General features: G+C 48.1%; 2 protein-coding genes across 5 annotated transcripts; one reads left to right on the top strand and one right to left on the bottom strand.

Annotated features, from left to right (window-relative positions):
• Window positions 1-356: 356 nt before the first annotated feature.
• FAHD1 (FAH domain containing oxaloacetate decarboxylase 1) lies at window positions 357-1,796 on the bottom strand. The gene has a single exon (XM_019648753.1). It carries the CDS (start codon window positions 1,692-1,694, stop codon window positions 1,029-1,031), a length of 666 nt encoding a protein of 221 aa, XP_019504298.1. The 5' UTR covers window positions 1,695-1,796; the 3' UTR covers window positions 357-1,028.
• HAGH (hydroxyacylglutathione hydrolase) lies at window positions 1,726-19,255 on the top strand. 4 transcript variants are annotated; one of them, XM_019648751.1, is made up of 10 exons: window positions 2,142-2,234; window positions 2,502-2,641; window positions 5,095-5,270; window positions 5,786-5,850; window positions 8,031-8,148; window positions 9,015-9,123; window positions 10,545-10,648; window positions 10,984-11,085; window positions 18,360-18,439; window positions 18,956-19,255. In XM_019648751.1, exons 3-10 carry the CDS (start codon window positions 5,166-5,168, stop codon window positions 19,053-19,055), a joined length of 783 nt encoding a protein of 260 aa, XP_019504296.1. In that variant the 5' UTR covers window positions 2,142-2,234; window positions 2,502-2,641; window positions 5,095-5,165; the 3' UTR covers window positions 19,056-19,255. The 4 variants fall into 4 exon arrangements, with proteins under 4 accessions (XP_019504297.1, XP_019504295.1, XP_019504294.1 ...); XM_019648752.1 differs by lacking the exons at window positions 2,142-2,234; window positions 2,502-2,641 and adding an exon at window positions 1,726-1,807; XM_019648750.1 differs by lacking the exon at window positions 2,502-2,641 and having other exon boundaries at window positions 2,121-2,234; window positions 18,360-18,455; window positions 18,956-19,028.
• The last annotated feature ends 2,284 nt before the right edge of the window (window positions 19,256-21,539 follow it).

Here is a 21,539-nt window from a genome sequence, read left to right as displayed (position 1 = left end):
CACCCAGGTCCTCAACTTTCTTAAAGGGCCAGCAGATGTCTTCTGTTTACACCAACAGTAAAAGCCCCTGCCTAAGCTCAAAGGATTCTGCAGGGCAGTCTGTTGAGTTGTGCTACATGCATCTTGTCTAGCCATTCTTTAGAGAAGTGAGCAGGAGAGCCAAAATAGCCCTCCTGGGCCAGTCAACTTGCCTGAGGCCTCCTTATCTCTGGTAGGGAGATAGAGATGCTGATTAACTGTTAATAAAGCACTGTGCACACCAGGCCAAAGGTCAATGGCCAAGGTCTGAAGCCCAGTAATGAGGAAGTGCCCCTCTTAGCCGCTATTAGGGGGAAAACATACATTTTTAGGCCACACAAAACTCAGCATATTTATTTGGAAAACAATAGTTTCAAAAATCTCTTAAACTTAGAATCTATGAGCCAGGGTACAAATGAGTGAGGTTGTCATTCACTGATAACTTATTAAATCAAATTTTAAATTAACTAATTATGCAGAGTAGTGTTTTTCCACATTTCAGGGATAAGAATCAGTCGGAGTGCTGAAGATGAATTCTGATGATTAAGGCCTGGTTTGGGACAGTAATTTGGAAATGTTCATTTTTACAAATACCTCCAGATGATTATCATGATCAAGGAAATGTGCGAAACACTGATTTGAAACATGCTTTGCAACTTCCTTCCCAGATTTTAATTCTTGAACTACTGATCCCAGAATGACCCACTGAAAAGTCTTATCCAGTCCGGTTTTAGGAAAGGAAAGTTAGTCTCCTGAGCATTTGGTTTGTTAAATTCTCATTGAAGGAAGTACAAATACTTTATTCTAGTTGTTTCCTAGAAGAAAGACTATCTCTCTCTCCATTTCTGACCTGGCTCGTCTAGATGGTGTTTTCCTTGGAGGCATAGCAACACAATCAAATCATCTTTAAAAATTGGCTACTTATTAAAGGATTGTCGCTTTTAATACCTTTGCTTGCTTCTGTCCAGCTCCCTTCTCATGAAACTTAGAAATCAGGGCGCTTTGTAGAATCAATATCCTGGCCTTTCCACCTTAAATCTCATACTGAGGACCCCGTCTATACCAGCCAGGATCTCATCGTTTTCTTTAACGGGTCCAACTCCCTTTGGCGTCCCAGTCAAGATAATATCTCCTTCTTCCAAGGTCATTATCTTAGAAACGTAGCTGATGATGTACGGGATGGTAAAGATCATAGAGGATGTCTCACCCTCCTGCCTGAGTTCGCCGTTGACCTTGAGCCAGAGCTTCAGGTTGTGAGGGTCAGGGATCTTCTCTTTGGGCACGAACGCGCTAACGGGACAGGAGGTTGTGAAGCCCTTCGCCAGAGTCCAGGGCAGCCCCTTCTTCTTGCACTCGTCCTGCACATCCCTAGCGGTCATGTCCAGGCACAGGGCATAGCCGGCTACGTAGTCCATGGCTGAGGCCTCCGAGACGGCGCGGCCGCGCTTGCCCATCACCACGCCCAGCTCCAGCTCGTGGTGTAGGTTGTGGCTGTAGGCAGGCATGAGGATGGGCGAGCCCTCGGGGGCGTAGGCGGTGGACGGCTTCAGGAAGAGCACCGGCTCGCTGGGCACGGCGCTCTTCATCTCCTTGGCGTGGTCCGCGTAGTTCCTGCCCACGCACACGATGTTCTTCCCCCACTCCCAGAAGCGAGACAACGGCCTGGATGCCGCCATGGCTCCTGCCGGGCGCTCGTAGAGTCACGTGGACTAGGCCGGGGCCGGGCCCCAGACGTCTACGGCTATCCAGAAAGGACGAACTACCTCGGAGCGCTATCCCGCCCGCGAAGGTCGGTTCCGCTTTGCGCTAAGCCGGGGGGCTCCGGAGTCGCGGTGCTCAGCCTCCTGGGAGTCGCGGTCCAGTGGCCGCCTCGGGGCTGCCGGACCTCGAGTCCCTGGCCTACCCCTGGGAGATTGGCGGAGGTTTTAACATTTCTTCCTGGCTGCAGCCGCTTCCCAGCTCCCAGCCGGCGGAGGTTTGGACGCGAGCTCTGATTGGTCGAACGGTGGGGCGGGGACGCGAGTCTGGCACTGATTGGCTGGAAAGCGGGGCGAGCGGAGGGCATGGGTTTAGGGGCGCGGAGCGGGCACTGATTGGCCGCGGGCGCTTGAACACCTCCCCTCGCGCCGCCGCCTCTGTCATGGTGCTGGGCTACCGGCTGCTCCGCCGCTGGAGTCTAGCCGCGCTGGGAGCTTTCTGCGCCCGCCGCGGCCTGGGTAGGTCGGCCGGGGCCGGCCAGGGCTGGGGCAGGGCTGACAGCGGCAGGGGCCGGAGGTCGGAGACGAGCCCGGAGTCTCGAGGTCCGAGGATCCTGACCGGCGTCATAGTCGTGTAAAGGCGGTTAGGCCAGCTGCGCTCGCCGAGATGTTCCGCCGGCGGCCCGCAGTCGGGCGTTGGGCGCAGACGAAGCCCGCGGGCCGGCGCCCGTGGGGCGGCAAGGAGTCGCCGGCTCCCGCGGCTGACGCTGTTTTTTATCGACACAGGATTTTAACTTTCGCTGACGGCGGCTGGCAGGCCCGTTGGGGACGAGAAAGGCTGCACAGCAGTTGGGTCAGACTTTGAGACAGGCTGAAGACAGAGTGGGGTAACTTGTCAGCTGGGGTTACTGAAGGATTTGTGCTAGGTAAGGAGACCTATGTTCCGGGCGCTCGGACCTGCCTACCTGCAGTCAGCCCAGTAGCCCTTGTCCTCCTTGACACTGGTGACACTGGGTGATGAGGGGGCACATATTTCCATCTCTCCACCCCACACAAAACCCGTATTTCTAATGCCCTGGGGGTGATGTGACTGTACCTAGAGCCCCATGGAATGCTGGGTATATTCTCCACAAGGTAATTGCATCTTTTGATGTGAGCTTTTTGCTGACAAAAGAACCTGAAGCAAGCGATTCCAAGGTGATGACAAAGGGCAGAACCCTGGAGCAATACTTGGGTTCCAACAAGACTGGCCCAGTGAACTGTTTCCACCCACACCTCTAAAATGAGAGGCAGTGGGCACACTGGCCTCCAACAGCCTACTCTTCCAGCTGTCAGATTCAATGCTCACTGAGAAACTGGCTTTGTTGGTATATTTGGACCTTTATTTTGAAATCTCCTCTATTTCCTGATATCTGGCTGATGTAGCAATAGGGGCAGTAGGTTAACCTGAGTCTCTGGGAGCTGGTTAGCGGTTAGCTAAATGATCGCAGGACACAAGGTAGGTAGATGGAGTGAGCAGTAAGGCTTATGCTTGGACATTTTCAAATCCCACTGACAGCAAAGTGCCAGATGGAGTAGTTGATGTGTCACCATTACTGAAGAGTCTTTTTTTTTTTCCTTCCCCATGCTAGTTAGGAACACTTATCAAAGCATCAGGGCTAAGAGTTTTTGTGTCAGGAGTTGGGCAGATATTCTAAGTGGGACTATAAGAAATTACCAGGAATGCGGCTGCTTTCTTTAAAGGGAGCCCCAGCCATTTGATGCCTTGCAGATGTATGGGCCCCATTCACAAGAAGTCAAACAAAAAAAATGTCTCAGGACTTGGCTTAGACTGTAGGCTGCAGGTGCGTGCCCTCTGGTTACACGAAAGATCACAGTTGCAAAGTAGTGAGCTGGCAGCATTTCTCAGGCGGTGGCGGGCTAGGTGATATGATTTTTGGAAAAGGCAAAAGGTTTCTGGTAGTGATCACACCAGATGGGTTTTTTCCTTAGAGATAACGGCATCTTCCCCAGGTTCCCAAGGCTCTTATAGCACCAACTGTAAATAATGGATCCTTCACCAGGGCAGTCCTGGTAATGTTCTATGGGAAATACATAAACGGGGCCTCCTTTTGAGGAGGGTGCTCCCAGAATCATGGAGTTCTGTTTTAATCCCTCTGCTCTCCTCCCACCCCCAATATGCACACATACTCTGCTTTGAATAGTTAGTCCTGCTCAGGCTCAGACAGCACTGGGGCCCGGGAGAAGTGAAATATCACAAACTTGATTATACAAAAATGTTTGTTTTGCTGTGCATGAGAAGGGCCTGGACAATGCCCAGCTGGTTGTTAAAGGAAAAGGGGGATTGTGTGATCATTAGAGCTACAGTTCAGGCAATTTCCCTGGCCATGGCAAACAAGGTTGAATTCTGTATTAGATGTGGCCTAGAGAGTGGCCTGTCATCAGTCAGTGGGTGTTGCCTGCTTTCTGGATCCCTTTTGGGAGGGGCCCCCATCCTAGTACCTACCCCAGAATTTCATGGCTGTCTTCTGTCATCTTTTGTTGTGCGGCTTTAGTCCCTTTCATGCTAAGACTTAAAGTATTCTTGGGGACTCCATGAATTCTTTAGATTGAATAATAGGAGTTTCATTGTTGAAAATATTCTGAAACCTGTCTGCTGGTGGAGTGCCCCTCAGTCACTCCTGGCCACCCTGGCAAGTCCATTGGCTCAGTTAGATGGTGATTCTGTATCCTGCACACCTGAATCTAGAACAATTGTGGCCAACTTTCCATTTCTCAGGCCCTGGTGGTTTTCGTGCCTTATCCAATTTTCTAGTTCCTGCCATTCGAAAGTGAATCTTGTTTTCTTCTCTGGCTGGAGGCCCGAGAAGGGCTGTGAGTAACTGCGGGTGACTCAGGCTGTGTTAGCTGCAGAGGCAACAGTGCGCTGTTGGTAGGAAACAGCCCGACTTGGCACTGTCACTCTGGGTTCCTCTCATCACCATCTTCTGAGTCGGGTGTGAACAACCTGGACCTGATAATAGTCATGTATGCGGATGGTGTGAATCACAGCCATAGGCCAGTACTTCTGTCCTTTTTCAGCTCTTGAAAAAGAAAAGAAGAAGCCTAAATCTGAAAGAGCTGGTTTCCATGGATATGAACACGAATCATTTTCTAGATTTTCCTTACTGATACGGTTAAATGAGGATTTTCTCTTCTCTGTCAAAGGAGCTTAGAAAACCCTGCATGGCGAGCCTCACCCTGGATGCTTGCTGCATCTCATCCTGGGATGTCTCATGTCTGGGATGGCCCTACTGCTGGGTCATCGAGGGCTTGTTCTGAGGTCCGTGTCTGATGTAGCATCACGTGGACACTGACCAAAGCTTCACTCTGTCTTCAGGTCCAGACCTGCTGGGAAGCCTCCTCTATCACACAAATTTGAGGAAGAACTTGACGGTGGAACAGGGCACCATGAAGGTTGAGTTACTGCCTGCTCTGACTGACAATTACATGTACCTGCTCATCGATGATGACACCAAGGAGGCCGCCATCGTGGACCCGGTGCAGCCCCAGAAGGTGGGAGGCGTGACCCCCAGCACCAATTCTTGATCCACTGATGGGTTTGATCCCTGCAGTCTTCTTGCAACTTGGCTAAAGCTAAATGGAAATTTAATCCATTTAGTTTTTTACCAACAAACTAGTGTCCAGCCACTGTTAATCAGGGCAAAGGACCAGTGAGGGGGGTGGGGGCAACCCGAGGCTCTGGTGTGGAGAGAAAAGGGCTTATGTCTGTAAAGTTCCCAGGCAGAGCTACAGGAGCTGTCCTCGGCTCTACCCTTCCTTGAGGTTTTGTGCCCTCGCCAGAGGGCCTTGGAGAGGTTGTGGGGGCCTGAGCTGCCAAATGGATCAAGAGGGGAAAAAGCCACTTTCACCCTACTCTACCGAAGTTTCGCTGAGTCGTCAGGGTCAGGACTGGTCCCGGCCCCTCCTGGCACATCCTGGGTTCCGCTGGGCACCCCCGTCCTGCAGGCTGGCGAGCCAGCAATGGAAGTGTGACGGTGACCTTTGTCCTGCCTCCCATGTGGTTGCAGGTTGTAGAAGCCGTGAAGAAGCACGGCGTGAAGCTGACCACAGTGCTCACCACCCACCACCACTGGTAAGCACTTTGCCGTGGAGGCTGAGCAGAGCTGGTTGGGCTTGATAGCTCTATGCCAGGCACACCCAAGGGTGGGAGGCGGGGGCGGGGTTCTCACAGGCTTTCTGGGCCTCCGGCAGCTGGCAGCCTGGGCACTTCTGCCCCACAGCTGTGTCCACCGTGCAGCTGAGGGTCGGCTTCCAGTGGGAGTCGGAGACGGCTTCGGGCTCCAGCCTCTGCTGCTGCCCGAGGCCCATGGTCCTCCAGGCCCTGGGCCCTTGGCCCTGTGACGGGGTCTGGTAACTTGGGGCCTGCGTGGGAAGATGCTCTCGTGTGGACCCTTACGCCGTGGGAGGACCTCTAGAAGCGCCTTTGAAAACGCTGGGGCTTGTGTGATGGGGTGTTGGCCCCCATGTCAAGGAAAAAACTAGACTAGACATCATTTTTTTAAAAATCAGCAGACATGTTTGGAGAGGTTGTGTGTTTTTTTGATACTTGAAGGCTAAAGGATGAAGAAGCACCCATGTTTTGGGTTAGGACTAGAGTTGTCGGTCCAAAGCCCTTCTTTGGATTTTTGAAAATTTTGAGGCTCTTCAAAGCCACCCCTCCCCCCACCCCCAAATGTTTATTTGGCTCTGAATTTTCTTTCCCAAATCACTGCTCGAGGGCAGCTAGCACCTTGGCATGAGCCTGTGTGTGTGACACGGCTGTAATTCAGCCTGCAGGAGCTCCGCTTCCCGGGCCTTTCTCTCCTGGTAAAAAGTGAGGCCTTTCACCTGGAGTGTCGCATGGATGTTTTGGCCAGAATTTGTTAAATGGTGGAAAGTCTGGGTCGATGTAATATTCGCTGAATCTTGGGGTCCTTTAGCCTCTGGGGCATCAGGTGCTAATTCCTGTACAGACCGGCTGTACAGCAGCCGTGACCTTGGCCCGGGCTACTTAGTGCAGCTGGAAATCCGCCCACTCTGAGGCTCCTCCTGGCTCCTGGGCCTCGGTGGGGCTGCACGGAACCTCCCGCTTCCGCAGCCCTGAACAGTTTGCTTCTCTTTCCCATGCTAAGTAACCCCCACGTCAGACTTCACTTTCCTGGAGGGTTTTCTCAGCATCTTGTTTATGATAGAACATAAACCCTTAACCAGGCCCTAACCTGAGTTCTGGGGCGTGGCCTGTGCCTCCCTCCCCCTTATCAGTGGTGAGCGTGCTATGGGGCTGGCCCTGGGCTGAGACACGCAGAGGGCCCGCCTCCTGCTATCTCGGCCCAGCTGTTTCTGGGCCCAGCAGAAGAGTCCACAGGTGAATGTGTAGTGAGGAGCAGGCCTGCAGGCATTCTCTGGAGACTGGAAAGCCCTCATCTTGTCCTGGAATGGCTGATCTTCAGGTGTCCGCACCACCCCCCCCACCCTGTCCTGCTCTGCCCTCCCCAGTTTTCAGGGCCTGGCGGGGCTCGCTCTGGTGTAACTAGCCCCACAAGGCCTGGGAATGGAGCCCCTTTTCTGAAGTGCAGCTCAGCGTGATCCCAGGGAAGCCCCGGGTGCCCCTGGATGAAGGGCCAGAGATGCCTCAGCTCTGGCTACACATGAGTCACCTGGGAGGTGACACCAGGCTGGCCTGCCCCTGGGCAGACAAATCGCCCTTAAGGTGTTGGGCATGGCCATTTAGAAAACAGCTTCACAATCTGCTCAGAGCTGTAGGTCAGTATCACTATCACCCAGAGGCTTTTAGACCTGCCCGCAGGCCACCCCCAGGTTGACTGCATCAGGCTGTGGGCGTGGGAGTCAGATCTGACTCACATGACCCAGATGTGCCCATAGCGTGGGAACCTTTGGCTAGGCCCATATGGGAATCCAACCAGCGACCCTGTTGCTCAGAGCTCGCACTCTTAACCAACTGAGCCACTCAGCCAGCCCCATCCTCTGGCTAGGGATTATCTAGGTTTCTGTGATTTTGTTCATCCGCTCTAGCAGCTTCTGCAGCCACAGGGCAGGGGCATGGAAACGCCTGGTGTGGGCATGGGGTGCCCAAGAACATTCTTGTCAGGGAAGCTAACTGGCAGGCAAGAAGCCAGTTTTCTGTGTTGGAAGATGTGTTTCTACTTCTGAGAAACATAACTGGGCAAATAAAAATTCCATCTGGTCAGGGTTTACAAGCAAGCAAATCCTCTCACATCTGCAGTAGCCCCAGTTCTCCTTTTCCACTTCCAGGGACCACGCTGGCGGGAATGAGAAGATGGTCAAGCTGTTGCCTGGGCTGAAGGTCTACGGGGGCGATGACCGGATTGAGGCCCTGACTCACAAGATCACACATTTGTCCACCCTGCAGGTTAGGCGAAAACCAAGGGAAGGGACCCCAGGCCCTAGAGCATCGTGTGGAGAGGGAGCACAGTGGGAACGCTACCTCCCTGTCTTGGCCGTGCCCTCCGTTAGCCCAGGGACCCAAAGGGGCACGGCTGCGCTTGGGCCCTGGAGACAGCCTGACCTGCAGATGGATAGAGGGCGCCTCGGGGCTACCTGGGCCTGGACAGCCCCCTTTGTTGAGAGCATCACAAGCAAATTGTGTGCACGTGGTGACTAGATAAGGGGGTAAGCTGTACGGTACAGCTTAGAGACAGCGGGACTCACATGGATCACCTTTTCATGTCGATGTTGAAGTTCCCGAATATGATGATGATAGTGAGGCTATGCAAGAGGATGTCCTCTTCTTGGGGGATGTAACTAGAGTGTTTAGGGGCACTCTTTCAGGATGTGTGCGACTTCAAATGCATGCGTGGGGAAAGCACATGCCACAGATGTGGGAACTGTCAGTGTTTGGTGACTCAGGTCAAGGTCATATGGATGTTCATCTTTACTTCAATTTTTTTGTAGGTTTGAACGTTTTTGAAGTAAAGAAGGGAGGGAAGGGGGCAGAGAGACAGAAGGAAAAGAGAAAAAAGGCCAAGCACCTAAGAAGGAAAACCATCTTTTCTAGCAAGATTCCTGGTTCAGATTTGATCCAATTTTAAGGGGAAAAAATAAGCCCCTTTAGTGTCGCACACCAGCAAATACCAGGTTCCAGGGTGGTCTCTGTCCCTGGGGGCACACTCAGGGACTGAGTGCCATGGTCACCACCAGCAAGACCCACATCCTGCTGCGGGGCGGGCCTGGGTTCTGAGGCCCTCGGAGCACATACCACTGCATGCTTTGTTACAGGTGGGGTCTCTCAATGTCAAGTGCCTGTCGACCCCGTGCCACACTTCTGGACACATCTGCTACTTTGTGACCAAGTCTGGCAGTTCTGAGCCCGCTGCTGTGTTCACAGGTGAGGGTTCAGGTGTATGTGCTGGGGGTTGGGCATTCTTTGCAAAGATCCTGTTTCCGTGGGGGGTGTCTTTGAAAACTTCTGGGTGGTACAGTAGAGCACTTCCTGCTGAGACCACACAGGGCTGTGTGAGGAGGACCACAGCCCTCAGGGCAGAGCTTGGGGCTCAGCTTCAATGCATCGGGGTACAGGCAGGCTGGGTGGACATGGTGGGAGTTACACCTCCTGGGGGGCTGTCCGTATGCTCCCCTCTGACCCCAGTCACCACTGTCAGGTGCCCTGGGGACAAGCCTTTCCTTGAGAGACTCTGCCTGGTGGGGATGCAGCCCAGTCCCTCCACCTCCAGCAGCTGACGGTGGGCAGGGCAGTGAGCCTCAGCCCTACCTCATGTGGGCCTAACTGATGCCATGTTGTGTGCTCACGTTGCCCAAACCCACCATGGGCCGTGAGCTGAGCTGGGCCCCGCAGTCAAGGCATCCTACACAAAGCAACCCTGACAGCGGCCTGCATGGCAGCCTTGATGAGTTCAGATGTGGTGGGTGAGTTCAGGTAGTTGCTGCAGCCTGTGGCAGCTGTGACCTTGAATGAAGGCTATGAAGCACCACCTCGCACGGGGCTGTGTGAACAGCACTTAGTCAGGGCAAGCCGACCTTTCCAGCAATTGGAGGTAGTTTTCCTCTTTTGAGAGAAAAATGAAAGGATGTTGATGCTGGTTGGGGAACCTGTGAAGCAGAACTGCCATGTGGTGAGTGGGTGTTCAGGGTGGCATGAGCCAGTGGCCGAGACGAGTGGGAACGGTTGAGAGTGCTACAGCCCTAGCACAGGGCACGCCTGTTGGATCTGCACAGGCCCTGCTGCCTCCTTAACGTTTTTGGTGAACGTAAACAGTTTCTAAGCTCTGAGTGTTCCAGAAATTTTAGTTAAAATCATGATATGGTAACTACAGTGAACGTTTGTTTAAAAATATGATGGCTGAGTGCAATGTGGGCTCCTAAAGTGGGTCTTGGCATGGAAAAAGGGGTGTTAATGAGAGATTTGCCCTGGGAGGGGGATGCTGGGTGGGTGGGGGTCTCAGAGCTACAGCTGACAGGACAGTGAAGGGAGGAGTCAGGGTGACCCTAAGGTTTGGGTTTGAGCAGCTGTTTGGGGGCTGGTGGTGCAGTGAGTGAGACTTGAGTGAAAAAGTTTGGGGCAGTTGGGAGGCTGCGGGTCATCTTTGGGGCTCTGTCCGGTTTGAGGGCCTGTTGGGTGTCTGGGTGGAGGTCAGGTCTGAGGCTGCGCCTATGAGCAGAGCCCCAGCTGTGGGTGCAGCCCATGGAGAGCGGGTGGTCAGCATCACCCGGGAACGGACCATCAGCCCCTCAAGGGGGTATGTCCTGCTGGCAGTCCCCCTGCTCCATGGCTGTCCTCTTGTCTTTCAGGTGACACCTTATTTGTGGCTGGCTGTGGGAAGTTCTATGAAGGGACTGCAGATGAGATGTACAAAGCTCTGCTGGAGGTCCTGGGCCGGCTCCCTCCAGACACAGTGAGCAGCGCCCGCACTGAGCTCCGCAGCTGGGGCCGTGAGGACACAGCCTGCTCTCCCACTCCGGCCCCTCACCCCCCATCCCGAACCCCCTACTCTGGCCACCTCTGTGTATGGGGAAGAGTGGGAGGGTGGGGCATTTTTTCTGGAACTGTGAAGTTTCTCTTAATGTACTTTTTATTGTTTCACATACACGCAGGAAACATCTTGTCCTAAGGGACGTCTCCCCTGGGTGTTGCTGGCCCAGCCCAGGGCCCTTCAGGCCCATCTCTGAGGGGTCTGAGCGGGGGATTCATGAGTTTCTTCAGGGCTCACAGATTTGCCTTTTTCCTCAGAAAGTCTACTGTGGCCACGAATATACCATCAACAACCTCAAGTTCGCCCGCCACGTGGAGCCCAGCAATGCCGCCATTCATGAGAAGCTGGCCTGGGCCAAGGTGAGTGGGATGTGCTTCGGGGCGCGTCCAGTGGGTCGGTCTCCATGAAGGGACTACCCTGGTTGCGTGCACTCATGGCACCATCTCAAGCGTGGGCAGCAAGTGCTTCTTGGGGCCGTGACTAAGCCGGGGTTTAGACCTGCCTACCTTTGTGCAGGAACCCCCGGCGGCTTGTCAGGTCCTTTCTGAGTCAGTGGGTCTGGACTGGGCCTGGGAGCCTGCATTTCCCACAAGCACCCAGGCAGGCCAAAATGGTGGATTCCTGCATCCTGGGCAGCAGGTGGGACTATGTGGCAGCTGTTCACCTTGGAGGCTGCTTGTCTGGAAGGCCTTTATTTCAACGATGGCTCCAGACTTGCTTCTTAGCCCGGCCCAGGGGTTGGCTTGTAGTCCTAGAGGTGTCTTCTCCAGGACTTGGGGGTTTGGAAACAGCTGCAGGTGCCCTGGGTAGGTGGGGAGCTTCTCCTGGACTCTAGGCGTCTGTCTTCTCCCTTCAGTCCCTGAGAAATGGTGTCAGGAAGAAACATACACACCTGGGTGGCCCCAGGTGCTGGGCTCCCTTCTGCTGAGCTCAGTGAATAAAGCTACCTTACAGATTTGGGGTTTTTTAAAGTAAATCACCTGGTTTTGTTGAGCATCTGTATCCATTTGGGGTGGGGAGAGGGTGGGCTTATAAGATAGTACCTATAAAAATTCAAACACTACCTTAATCAGTTGATAAATAGTATCCCACTTTCTTACACTGTGCATATATGATGACTTTTCTTAATATAAAAAGTTCGTCCTGCATGTACATCATATACTATACGTACTGCTTTGTGGCTTCCTTTTCACTTAGTACCTGGTCTTAGCGCTCTTTCCATTGCAGTTCATACATATTGAACTCATTCTTTTCATGGTTATCTGCTTTTTAAAAACCAAACTTTATTGAGGATAATTTACATACAATGAAAAAGTTCCGGAATGAACAATGTACAGCTCAATGAATTTTGACAATGTATGCACCTGTGTAGCCCCCAACACAATCACGATACAAAACATTTCCACTACTCCAAAGGGTCGCCTTACTCCTTCCCATGCGGCCCCCCAGCCACTGGTCTGCTTTCTGTCACTATAGATTATTGTTTTCTAGATTTTCATATAACAGTTCTCTGATGTATCTGGCTCTTTTGTTCAGCTTAATGGCTTTAAGGTTCATTCATATTTCATTTCTGAGTAGTATATTGTATGGATTTACTATAATTTGTTTATCCACTCATCTGTGGATGGACATTGGGTTGTTTCCAGCTTTTCATTATTATAAATAAAGTTGCTATGAACGTTTGTGTGCAAGTCTTTGTGGTTTTTAAATTTACATTTCTCTGATGGCTAATGAAATTGAGCATCTTTTCATGGGCTTATTGATGTTGACATGTCTTTTGTGAAGTGTATGTTCAAATCTTTTCTCTATTTCAAAAATTGGGTTGTTTTCCTACTAAGTTGTTGAGAATTCCTCACCTATTCTAGAAACAAGTCTTTATCAGATACAGATCTCAAATATTTTCTCCCAGTTTGTAGCTTGACTTTCTGTTTTCTTAACAGTGTCTTTCAAAGAATAAATGTTTACACTTTTGGTGAAGTTCAGTTTATTAATTTTTTCTTTGATGCTCTTTGTGCCCTATTTAAGAAATCTGCATTACTCCTGTATCACAAAGACTTTCTCATATTTTCTCCTAGAAGTTGTAGATAGTCTTCGCTTTTATGTTTATATTAATTTGTATTTAGGTCAGTGATCCATTTCAAGTTAATGTTTGTGTATGGTGTAAGGTAAGGGTAGAAGTTCCCTTTTTTGCATACTGACATCCAGGTGCTCAGCACTACAGAGGGTGCCCAAAAAATGTATACACATTTTAAGAAAGGAAAAAAACTTAAAATTGTAATACTCAATATATACCGATATCCAAAGATGGATACAAGTCATGTTAGACTTCTGCAGTTACAAGAGGTGCTCAAAGTGGTTACCATCAGCATCCAGACACTCCTGATTACCGCGAACTACTGCTTGAGCAACGTTGATCAGTGTCCACTTTTATACATTTTTTTTGACACCCCCGGTATTTGTTGAAAAGACTCCTTTCCGCAAAGGATTACCTTGGTATCTTTGCTGAATAAAAAGGCATGAATCTACTTCCTGTAGGCATGAATTTACTTTTGGACTCTGTTCTGTTCCATTGATCTGTGTGACTTATCCTTGTATCAGTAACGCTGTCTTGATTACTGTGGCTTGTGGTAAGTCTGAGAATCAGGTAGTATAAATCCTTTAACTTTATTCTTTTTTAAAATTGGTTCTGGTTCTTCTAAGCCTTTTGCATTTTCATATAAATTTTAGGATCATATTAATTTCTACAAGAAAAGTCAGCTTGGCTTTTGATTGGGACTGTTGTAACAAAAGATTTGGAGAAAATTGAGATCTTAACAATATTGAGTTTTTCCATGAACATGATGTAACTTTCCATTTATTGAAGTCTTTAGCTTTTCTCAGCAATATTTGGCACTTTTCAGTGTTAAAGATCTGGCACATATTGTTAAACGTATTCTTAAGTACTTCATGTTTTTGGATTTTATTGTAAATTATTATTTATTGATAGTCTTTAGAAAAACAATTGATTTTTGTATTTTGACCTCATAGCTTTCTGACCTTGTTAAACTCATTCTAGCATCTTTTCCATATATCGCTGAGCACACAATCATTTCATCAACTAATAGAGACAGTTCTATTTGTTCCTTTCCAATCTACATGCCTTTTATTTATTTTTCCTACGTTATTGCACTGGCTAAGATCTCCAGTACAATGTTAAATAGAAGTGGTGAAAGTGGACATCTGTGGTTTGTTCCCAGTCTTAAAGGGGAAGATTCAGTCTTTCATCATTAAGTACAGTATTAGCTTTGGGTTTTTCATAAGTCCTCTTTATTAGGTTGATGAAGTTCACTTGTATTCCTGGTTTTCTGAGAGTTTTTATCATGAGTTGGTGTTGAATTTTGTCAAATGACTTTTCTTCATCTATTATATAATGATTTTTTTTCCTCTTTTACTCAGTTAATATAGTAGAGTACATCAATTGGTTTCAAATGTAAAATCAACTTTGCTTTCTGAATGAACATTTGTCATGGTGTATTACCCTTTTCATATGTTGTTAGAGTCTGTTTTTGTGTCTGTGTTCAGAAGGGATGTCGGTCTGTAGTTTTATTTTCTTATAATGTCTTTGTCTGGTCTTAATATCAGAGCAATCCTGGCCTCATAAAATGAGTTGGAAAATGTTTCCTCCTCCTAGTTTCTGAGTTTTCTATTACTATTATTATTTCTTCTTTTCGTGTTAGAATTCACCAATGAAGCTGTGTGGACATTGAGTTCTTTTTGTGGAAAGATTTTTTTTTTGTTATGAATTAATGTCTTTAAATTGTGTAGGGCTAGTAGAGTTTTGTATCTTCTTGAATCCGTTTTGTTAGCGACTTTTGTTTTTCAAGGAAGTTATGCATTTCATCAAGGTTTACAAATTTATTGACAGTTTTCATACTGTTCCCTTTTTCCTATCAATTTTGTTGAGGTATAGTTGCATGTAATAAACTGCATCAGTTTAAAATGGACAATTGAGTGAATTTTGACAGAGGCATATACCAGTGAAACGACTACCACTCCAATTAAGACACAGAATATCTCCATTACCCCCAAATCTCCCTCATGCCTCATTATCTCTGCCCTGGCTCCAGAGGACTGCTGATCTATTTATTGTATGCCACTAGAGTTTAGTTTGCATTTTTTTAGAAATTTTATATATATATATATATATATATATATATATATATATATGGATCCAAACAGTATACACTCTTGTATATATATTTTTTAACTCAGCAGAACGATTTTGAGATTCATTCATGTTACCGCATGTATCAGAAGTTCATTCTTTTTTATTGTTAAATAGTATTTTATTGTTTGGATAGATCACATTTTGTTTATCCATTCATCTGTCAATAGACATTTGTGTTGTTTCTGCTTATTGGCTGTTGTGAATAAAGCTGCTATGAACATTTGCATACAAGTCTTTGTGTGACATCTGTTTTAATTTCTTTTGAGTAAATACAGAGGAGCAGGATGGCTGGGTTGTATTAATGATTGACTCGTAAAGAACCTGCCAAACTATTTTCCTACGTGTTTGTATTATTTCACATTCCTATCAGCAAAGTATGTGAGTTCCAGTTGTTCCAATCCTCACCAACACTTGGTATCGTCACTCTTTCTCATTTTAATCATTTTAATGGGTATGTAGTGGTGTTTCATTGTGGTTTTGATTGGCATTGATCTAGTGCCCACTAATGCTGACATCTTTTTATGTGCTTATTGGCTATTTTGTGAAGTGTTTGTTCAAATCTTTTCCCTGTTTAAAACATTGGCTTGTCTTCTTCTTATTGAATAATCAGAGGGTTTTTTTGGAAAAGCATATCCTGAATATAAGTCCTTTGTCAGATATATGTATGGTGAATATTTTTCCCATTCTGTGGCTTGCCTTTGTTGTTCAGCATCTTAGCTGTAGAGGTCAGTGTCACTGGCCCTCATATGTGGGATCTGAACCGGGGCCCTCTGGCATCCCAAGCCAGCTCTTAACCACTGCGCCACTCGGCCGGCCCTGTGGCTTGCCTTTTATTTTCTCAACAATGTCTTTTGAAGAACAATTTTCTTTTTAGATTTGTTTTTTTAAATTTTTTATATTAGTTTCAGGTGTACAAAACAACATAATGATTAGACATTTATACCCCTCACAAAGTGATAACCCCCCCTTAAGTCTAATAATCCTCTGACATCATATATAGCTGTTACAATACCATTGACTATATTCCCTATGCTGTACATTACATCCTGTGACCATATGCATATATATATATATATATATATATATACAATTATAGTTGACATTTAATATTATTCTACTTCAACTTCAGGTGTACAGTGCAGTGGTCAGGCATCTACACAATCTACAAAATGATCCCCCTGATAAGTCCAGTACCCACCTGGCACCCTATATAATCTTTACATTATTGATTATATTCCCCATACTGTATTTGAAGAGCATTTTTAATTTTGATGAAGTCCAGCATATTAATTTTCTTTTATGGTTCATACTTTTTGTCTCCTAAGAAATCTTTGCTTTTCCCAAGGTCAAAAATTTTCTCCTATGTTTTCTTTTGGAAGTTTTATAGTTTTAGCTTTTACTTTTAGATCAATATGATCCCCTCCCCATCAATATCTGTCGGCTCTGTAGTGATATCCCCTCTTCCATTTCTGATGTAGGCAATTTGTGTTCTTTTTCTTCCTTACGCATCAATTTTGTTGATTTTTTTAAAAGAACAATTTGTGCCTTAATTTTCCTTGTTTGTTTTTCCATTGCACTGATTTCTGCTCTTTTTAAACTCCTTTCTTTTATTTACTTTAGATTTACTTTGCTCTTCTTAATATGGAACCTGAGGTAATTGATTTTAGACTTTTCTTCTTTTCTAATATAAGCACTTATAGCTAAAACTTTAACTCCAACTACTGCTTTAGCAGCACCCCACAAATTTTGAAATATTGTATTTTCATTATTTTCAATTTGAAATATTTAAAAATTATCACTGTGATTTCTTCTTTATTACATGGGTTATATTGAATTGCGTTAAACATTTTTAGCCTTTTCAAAACATTTTATTATGAGAATTTTCACACATATAGAAATGTTGAAGGAATTTCATAGTGAATATTCATCTACCCAACACCCACTCTCTACTACTATGTTACTGTACCTATTTTATCACTGTCTATCCATACATATTTTTATTTTTATTTTTATTGGGGAACAGCCATGATCATTGGTTTCACATTGCTTTCATGCTACAATGGCATAGTTGACTCTTTTAAGGAGGGCATAGTTCATAGTGGCCATGCAGGGATCAAACCGGCAACCTTGGTGTTATCAGCACCACACTCTTCTAACCAACTGAGCTAATTGGTCACCCCCCCATCCAGCTTACTTTCAAATACACTGTGTGAATGTCACCCATATATCGTTTTACCAATCCCATTAGAGGACATATAGGGTTTCCAACTTTCTTGCTCTTATGAACTATACTGCAGTGCTTATGTTTCTGCATCCTTTCTGCTTCTGTAGGAAAATCACGACATGTTAACACTCATTTTAACAGATAATCCAAAAGGTTATGACAGCTTCCGTGCCCCCAACTACACACGTAAGGACCTGTTTTAAAATTATCCTTAGAAGAGTTGTTTTCTTCCCTCATAGGAGGTGGAGGAAGATCTCTTAGGAGTGCGGGTACTGGAGGAAGCACAGGGAATGTTATAAAACAGTCTAAGCTTGTTTCACCAGAAGGGAAAAAATAGAGATTAGCCATAAACCTTGATCTTGACCTCCTGCCAGGTCCCTGCTTGACACACCTCCCACAGTTAAGGATTAAAATTCTGATGCCATTCCTCACAGTGTGGGGAGGGGGTGGGATCTGAACCCTCAGGTCTGAGGGCTCCTGATGGTCAGGAAGCGTGGGTGTGGGTGCCAACAGCTATTGTCCAAGTTTGGCCCAGCAGAAGGGCAGGGGTTTGGGGGAGGGTGGAGACCCCTAGCTGTTAACTCTGACCTTCTCTCTGTAGAGTTCCCATAGGAGCTAACACTTGGCCCAATGGCCAAGTTTGCATCTTCTTTGTCTGCCCTGGTCAGCATTGATCAGGAGTGAGATCATCCTGACTAGAGGTGATAAGCTGCCTGCTGAGGGCTCTTCCTGGGTCCTTCTCCCTTGGGAGCCCTTATAGGGGGAGCCCTGCCTGAACACCCCGTGATGAGAGTGCATCACACTCTAAGGGGGGGCTGTCATCTGAGGGGAAGGACCCCAGGCCTCTTTCTTCTCACTGTTCCCAGCGATAAGCTGTGCACGGCCCAGGAGCTATCTTGGGAGTGGGGCTGTGGGTGTTTTCTTCTTTTCTGTTTCCTGCATTTTTGTTGGTTATTCTATAATGTAAAACTTAAACTTCCTATTAATGAATTAAAAGCTCTATGTCCCCCTCCACCTTTAAGATTTCAAGGGCAGGAGGACAGGCTTTGGTGAGAGCTGCAACCCTCGAATCTCCTCTCCTTGAGCAGGAAGGGCCTGTCTTACCACCGACCTCACTGCTCACTTTGTTTTCTCAGTCAGACGATGCTTTAAAATGTGATCTTTAGAAGTTTCTGTATTAAAGTGACATGTTTGTTTTGCAGGAGAAGTACGATATTGGGGAGCCCACAGTGCCGTCCACCATTGCAGAGGAGTTCACCTACAACCCATTCATGAGAGTGAGGTGAGGGGGTGAGCAGGTGGGTGTAGGCTGGGGCCCACGCTGTGCTTGGCCATCTTGGCCTCTGCTTCACTGAAGCACTATTTCCACTCACTGAAACTCTCTCTGAAGACCCCAAACGGAGGAGACTGCCCTGAAATCTTACGTGTAGCTGCAGAATCAGACACTTTTTCTTAAAGGCAAGGGGGGACACTTTCCTTAGTGCCCTGGCAAGGACACGGGGTCCTTTCTGAACCCTGAGGTGGGCGAGGTGCATCCTCAGGGAGTCTCGTGATGCTGGGCTGTGCCGGATGCCAGCGTGGGGCTCGAGTCCCTGCTTCTTGGGTCGCTGGCAGGACTGGGCTTGGCCCGCGTGCCATCAGGAATATCCAAGGTGACCAGGGGCTGTCGCATTGGAGTTTTAAGAACGCCCCAACCCTCCAGGCTCTTCTCTTCCCTGGTGCCCTGGGAGGGGAGGTGGGTTGGGCGGGTGGGCAAGGCGTAAGGCCTGCAGCCTGGTGCTCGCTTTGGCTTCTGCAGGGAGAAGACTGTGCAGCAGCACGCCAGGGAGACGGACCCTGTCACTACCATGAGGGCCATCCGCAAAGAAAAGGACAATTTCAAGATGCCCCGGGACTGAGGCGGCCACAGGGCCTGGAGCCCCCATGGCTGCTGCGTTTGGGTATTCAGATATTTTAGGTCAACTTCCTGCTGGGAGTGCAGGACATTCAGTCTTGGTTTAATTTTAAATTAATTTCAGAGCCCTTTGATTGTATTATCAAATGTTTTAATGCATATTTATAAGAGAAGAATTTAGAAAGTCTTTATCCCTGGAAGTTCTGTGTGCAGACTGTGTGTTATTTCTGGCTTTAATTTTTGTGGGGCCCCCCATGACACCCCAACCAGAGCTGCTCCTGTTCTCCATGCCGAGATCGGCAGCCCCGTGCTCACCAGAACAGGGCCCCTGGGATGGGGTACGCTTCCTTTCCTTTCCTGGCACCACAAGGAGGTACGTGCATTGCGCTCATTTCTTTCTCCGTCTCCCTCCCCTGGCTTTTCTAGAGTAAGTTTCCTCTCATGGATCCTGTGTCATCATCTTCACAAAGCTGTTTCTGTGATAATGTGGTCAGGAGCCCCCACCTGGCTGAGGCACTGATGCAGTGAGGCCGGAGGCTGGGGCCAGGCCTGGGGCTCGGGCTGGGAGCCTCTGACACTGGGTCCCATGGATGTCCAAGTGCCACACACCCTCGATCCCTGCAGCCCTGGTCCCTGCAGCCTCCGGTCCCACAGCCTCTGGCCCGTCTTGCTTTTGTGACAATGTTTACGCAGACTATGCGCTGCCGCTTCCGTTGATGTCATCACCATTACTCCTTTCCCAGACAGGTCATGAGGAAACATGGCTGTCTGTTGCCACTCTCCCTAGATGTCCTCAGGTCCTGAAGGTCATTTGTCCCTGTCCTTGACTGAGCTTGACTAGGCACACGTCACTCCACAGTTGCTTGCATGGGCCATGCTGCTGTGAGGCTGGGAATCGAGGACATTTAAAAATTGCATGAGAATCACACAGAGACATTCTCGTCCAAAGATTGTGACATTCTAGATGGAACCAAAGGTCTCTGTGACCAGCAGCCTCCCATGGCCCTGGGAGTATCACAGCATGGGGTTTGCACAGGTGCTTCTAGATCAGCGTTTCTCAACCTGGGGGTCGAACGCCCCTTTCACAGGGGTCACCCAAGACCATCGGAAAACAAAAAGATATTTACATGACGATTCATAACAGTAGCAAAATTACAGTTATAGAGTAGCAACGAAAATAACTTTATGGTTGGGGGTCACCACAACATGAGGAACTGTATTAAGGGGTCGCGGCATTAGGAAGGTTGAGAACCGCTGTTCTAGATGCTTTGTTTCATAGCTTTGTACCAACTGTGGAAATTTGGGTGCAGATGTCTCAGGACACGGTGTTCTGTTGTTTTGTGAGACTATAAACATGAGAATGTAAGGTCCGATGTGGACCTGAGAGCGTGGTGCCCTCTTCTGCAGGCGCCTCCCATGTTGTTGGCAGCCCCTCCTCAGGGATGATGGGGTAACTGCCAGTTCCCAGCGGCAGGACAGGCTGCGGCTCAGGAGGGGCGTTTCTCTCTGAACCGGCTGCCAACAGGCTCCTTTCCACCAGCGTCCGCCTAGACCCCGCTGCTCTCTTCTGTGTTCCTGTGTTTCCTTTTGCACGTTTAAATGTCTAAGAGTAGAAACAAAACATTTATAAAACATAAGAAACCTCTATAACATTTATAAAAATATTAGAACATTTATAAAACATAAGGAACCTAAGGAAAACGCACCCCCACCACCCAGCTACCCGGGCCATCCCTCCTCATCGTCTCCCCAGAGAGCTGAGCCCTAAGAAGAGGGTGCCTTCACCTTGGTGTGATGGGGTCCTGCGGCCACCCTCTTGGACTTGCTGGGTGGGCGCTAATCGCTAGTGGAGGAGAGACCCCCTCCAGCTGCTGGCCTGCGGTTTATATTGAAAGGTACTGTTCGGCCTGAAGACCAGCTCAGCCATGCAGTCATGAGCGCACACCCGCATCCTGCTTGGCGTGAAACCCAACGGGAAATACATCATCCATATTCTGCTTGGCACAAGTAGAAAATTTCCGAAAACCCCCAAAACCCAACCGTTACCACCGGTTACTTACTCCACCCTATAAAAAACTAGACCATTCCCTTTGTCAGGGCTGATGCCACTCGTAGGCTCAGCCCGGCAGGTTAATAAACTTGCTCGCTTGAATATCGGTGTCTCTCACACCCTCTCTCTTCAGTGAACCTTTCATATGTTTTTTGTTTCCATGGAAAGTTTCTTCTTGGTGTGGGGAACTTCTGCAAGGTACGAGAATTATAGGGGCATGTTTCTCTTTAACTCTTTAAAGGTACAGCCTGTAGCTAGTTTGTAATTAATTACCGGAGTGGCCATTACAATGGACTCTCTTCGCTCAATAGGCTCAGCTGGTCTGTTCTGTGTGACTGATTAACGGCTGCCTGAGTTCTGTCTGGTGGCTCGTAGCAGGCTTGGAATCCAACCTCCCAGCTCCTTTTTCTGTAAAAGTCCTCATGCCCCTTCCCTATA

Source organism: Hipposideros armiger, unplaced genomic scaffold (genome assembly GCF_001890085.2).
Source record: "Hipposideros armiger isolate ML-2016 unplaced genomic scaffold, ASM189008v1 scaffold_126, whole genome shotgun sequence".
Lineage (NCBI taxonomy): Eukaryota > Metazoa > Chordata > Mammalia > Chiroptera > Hipposideridae > Hipposideros > Hipposideros armiger.
The sequence above is the reverse complement of the archived record's forward strand: the minus strand, read 5'-3'. Positions and strand labels throughout refer to the sequence as shown.

Coding starts and splice junctions, on each gene's coding strand:
- FAHD1 (XM_019648753.1), bottom strand. CDS start 1,694: ATGGCGGCATCCAGGCCGTTGTCTCGCTTCTGGGAGTGGGGGAAGAAC.
- HAGH (XM_019648749.1), top strand. CDS start 2,159: ATGGTGCTGGGCTACCGGCTGCTCCGCCGCTGGAGTCTAGCCGCGCTG. Junction 2,235..5,094: donor CTGCGCCCGCCGCGGCCTGG/GTAGGTCGGCCG, acceptor CTCTGTCTTCAG/GTCCAGACCTGCTGGGAAGC. Junction 9,124..10,544: donor GCCCGCTGCTGTGTTCACAG/GTGAGGGTTCAG, acceptor CTTGTCTTTCAG/GTGACACCTTATTTGTGGCT.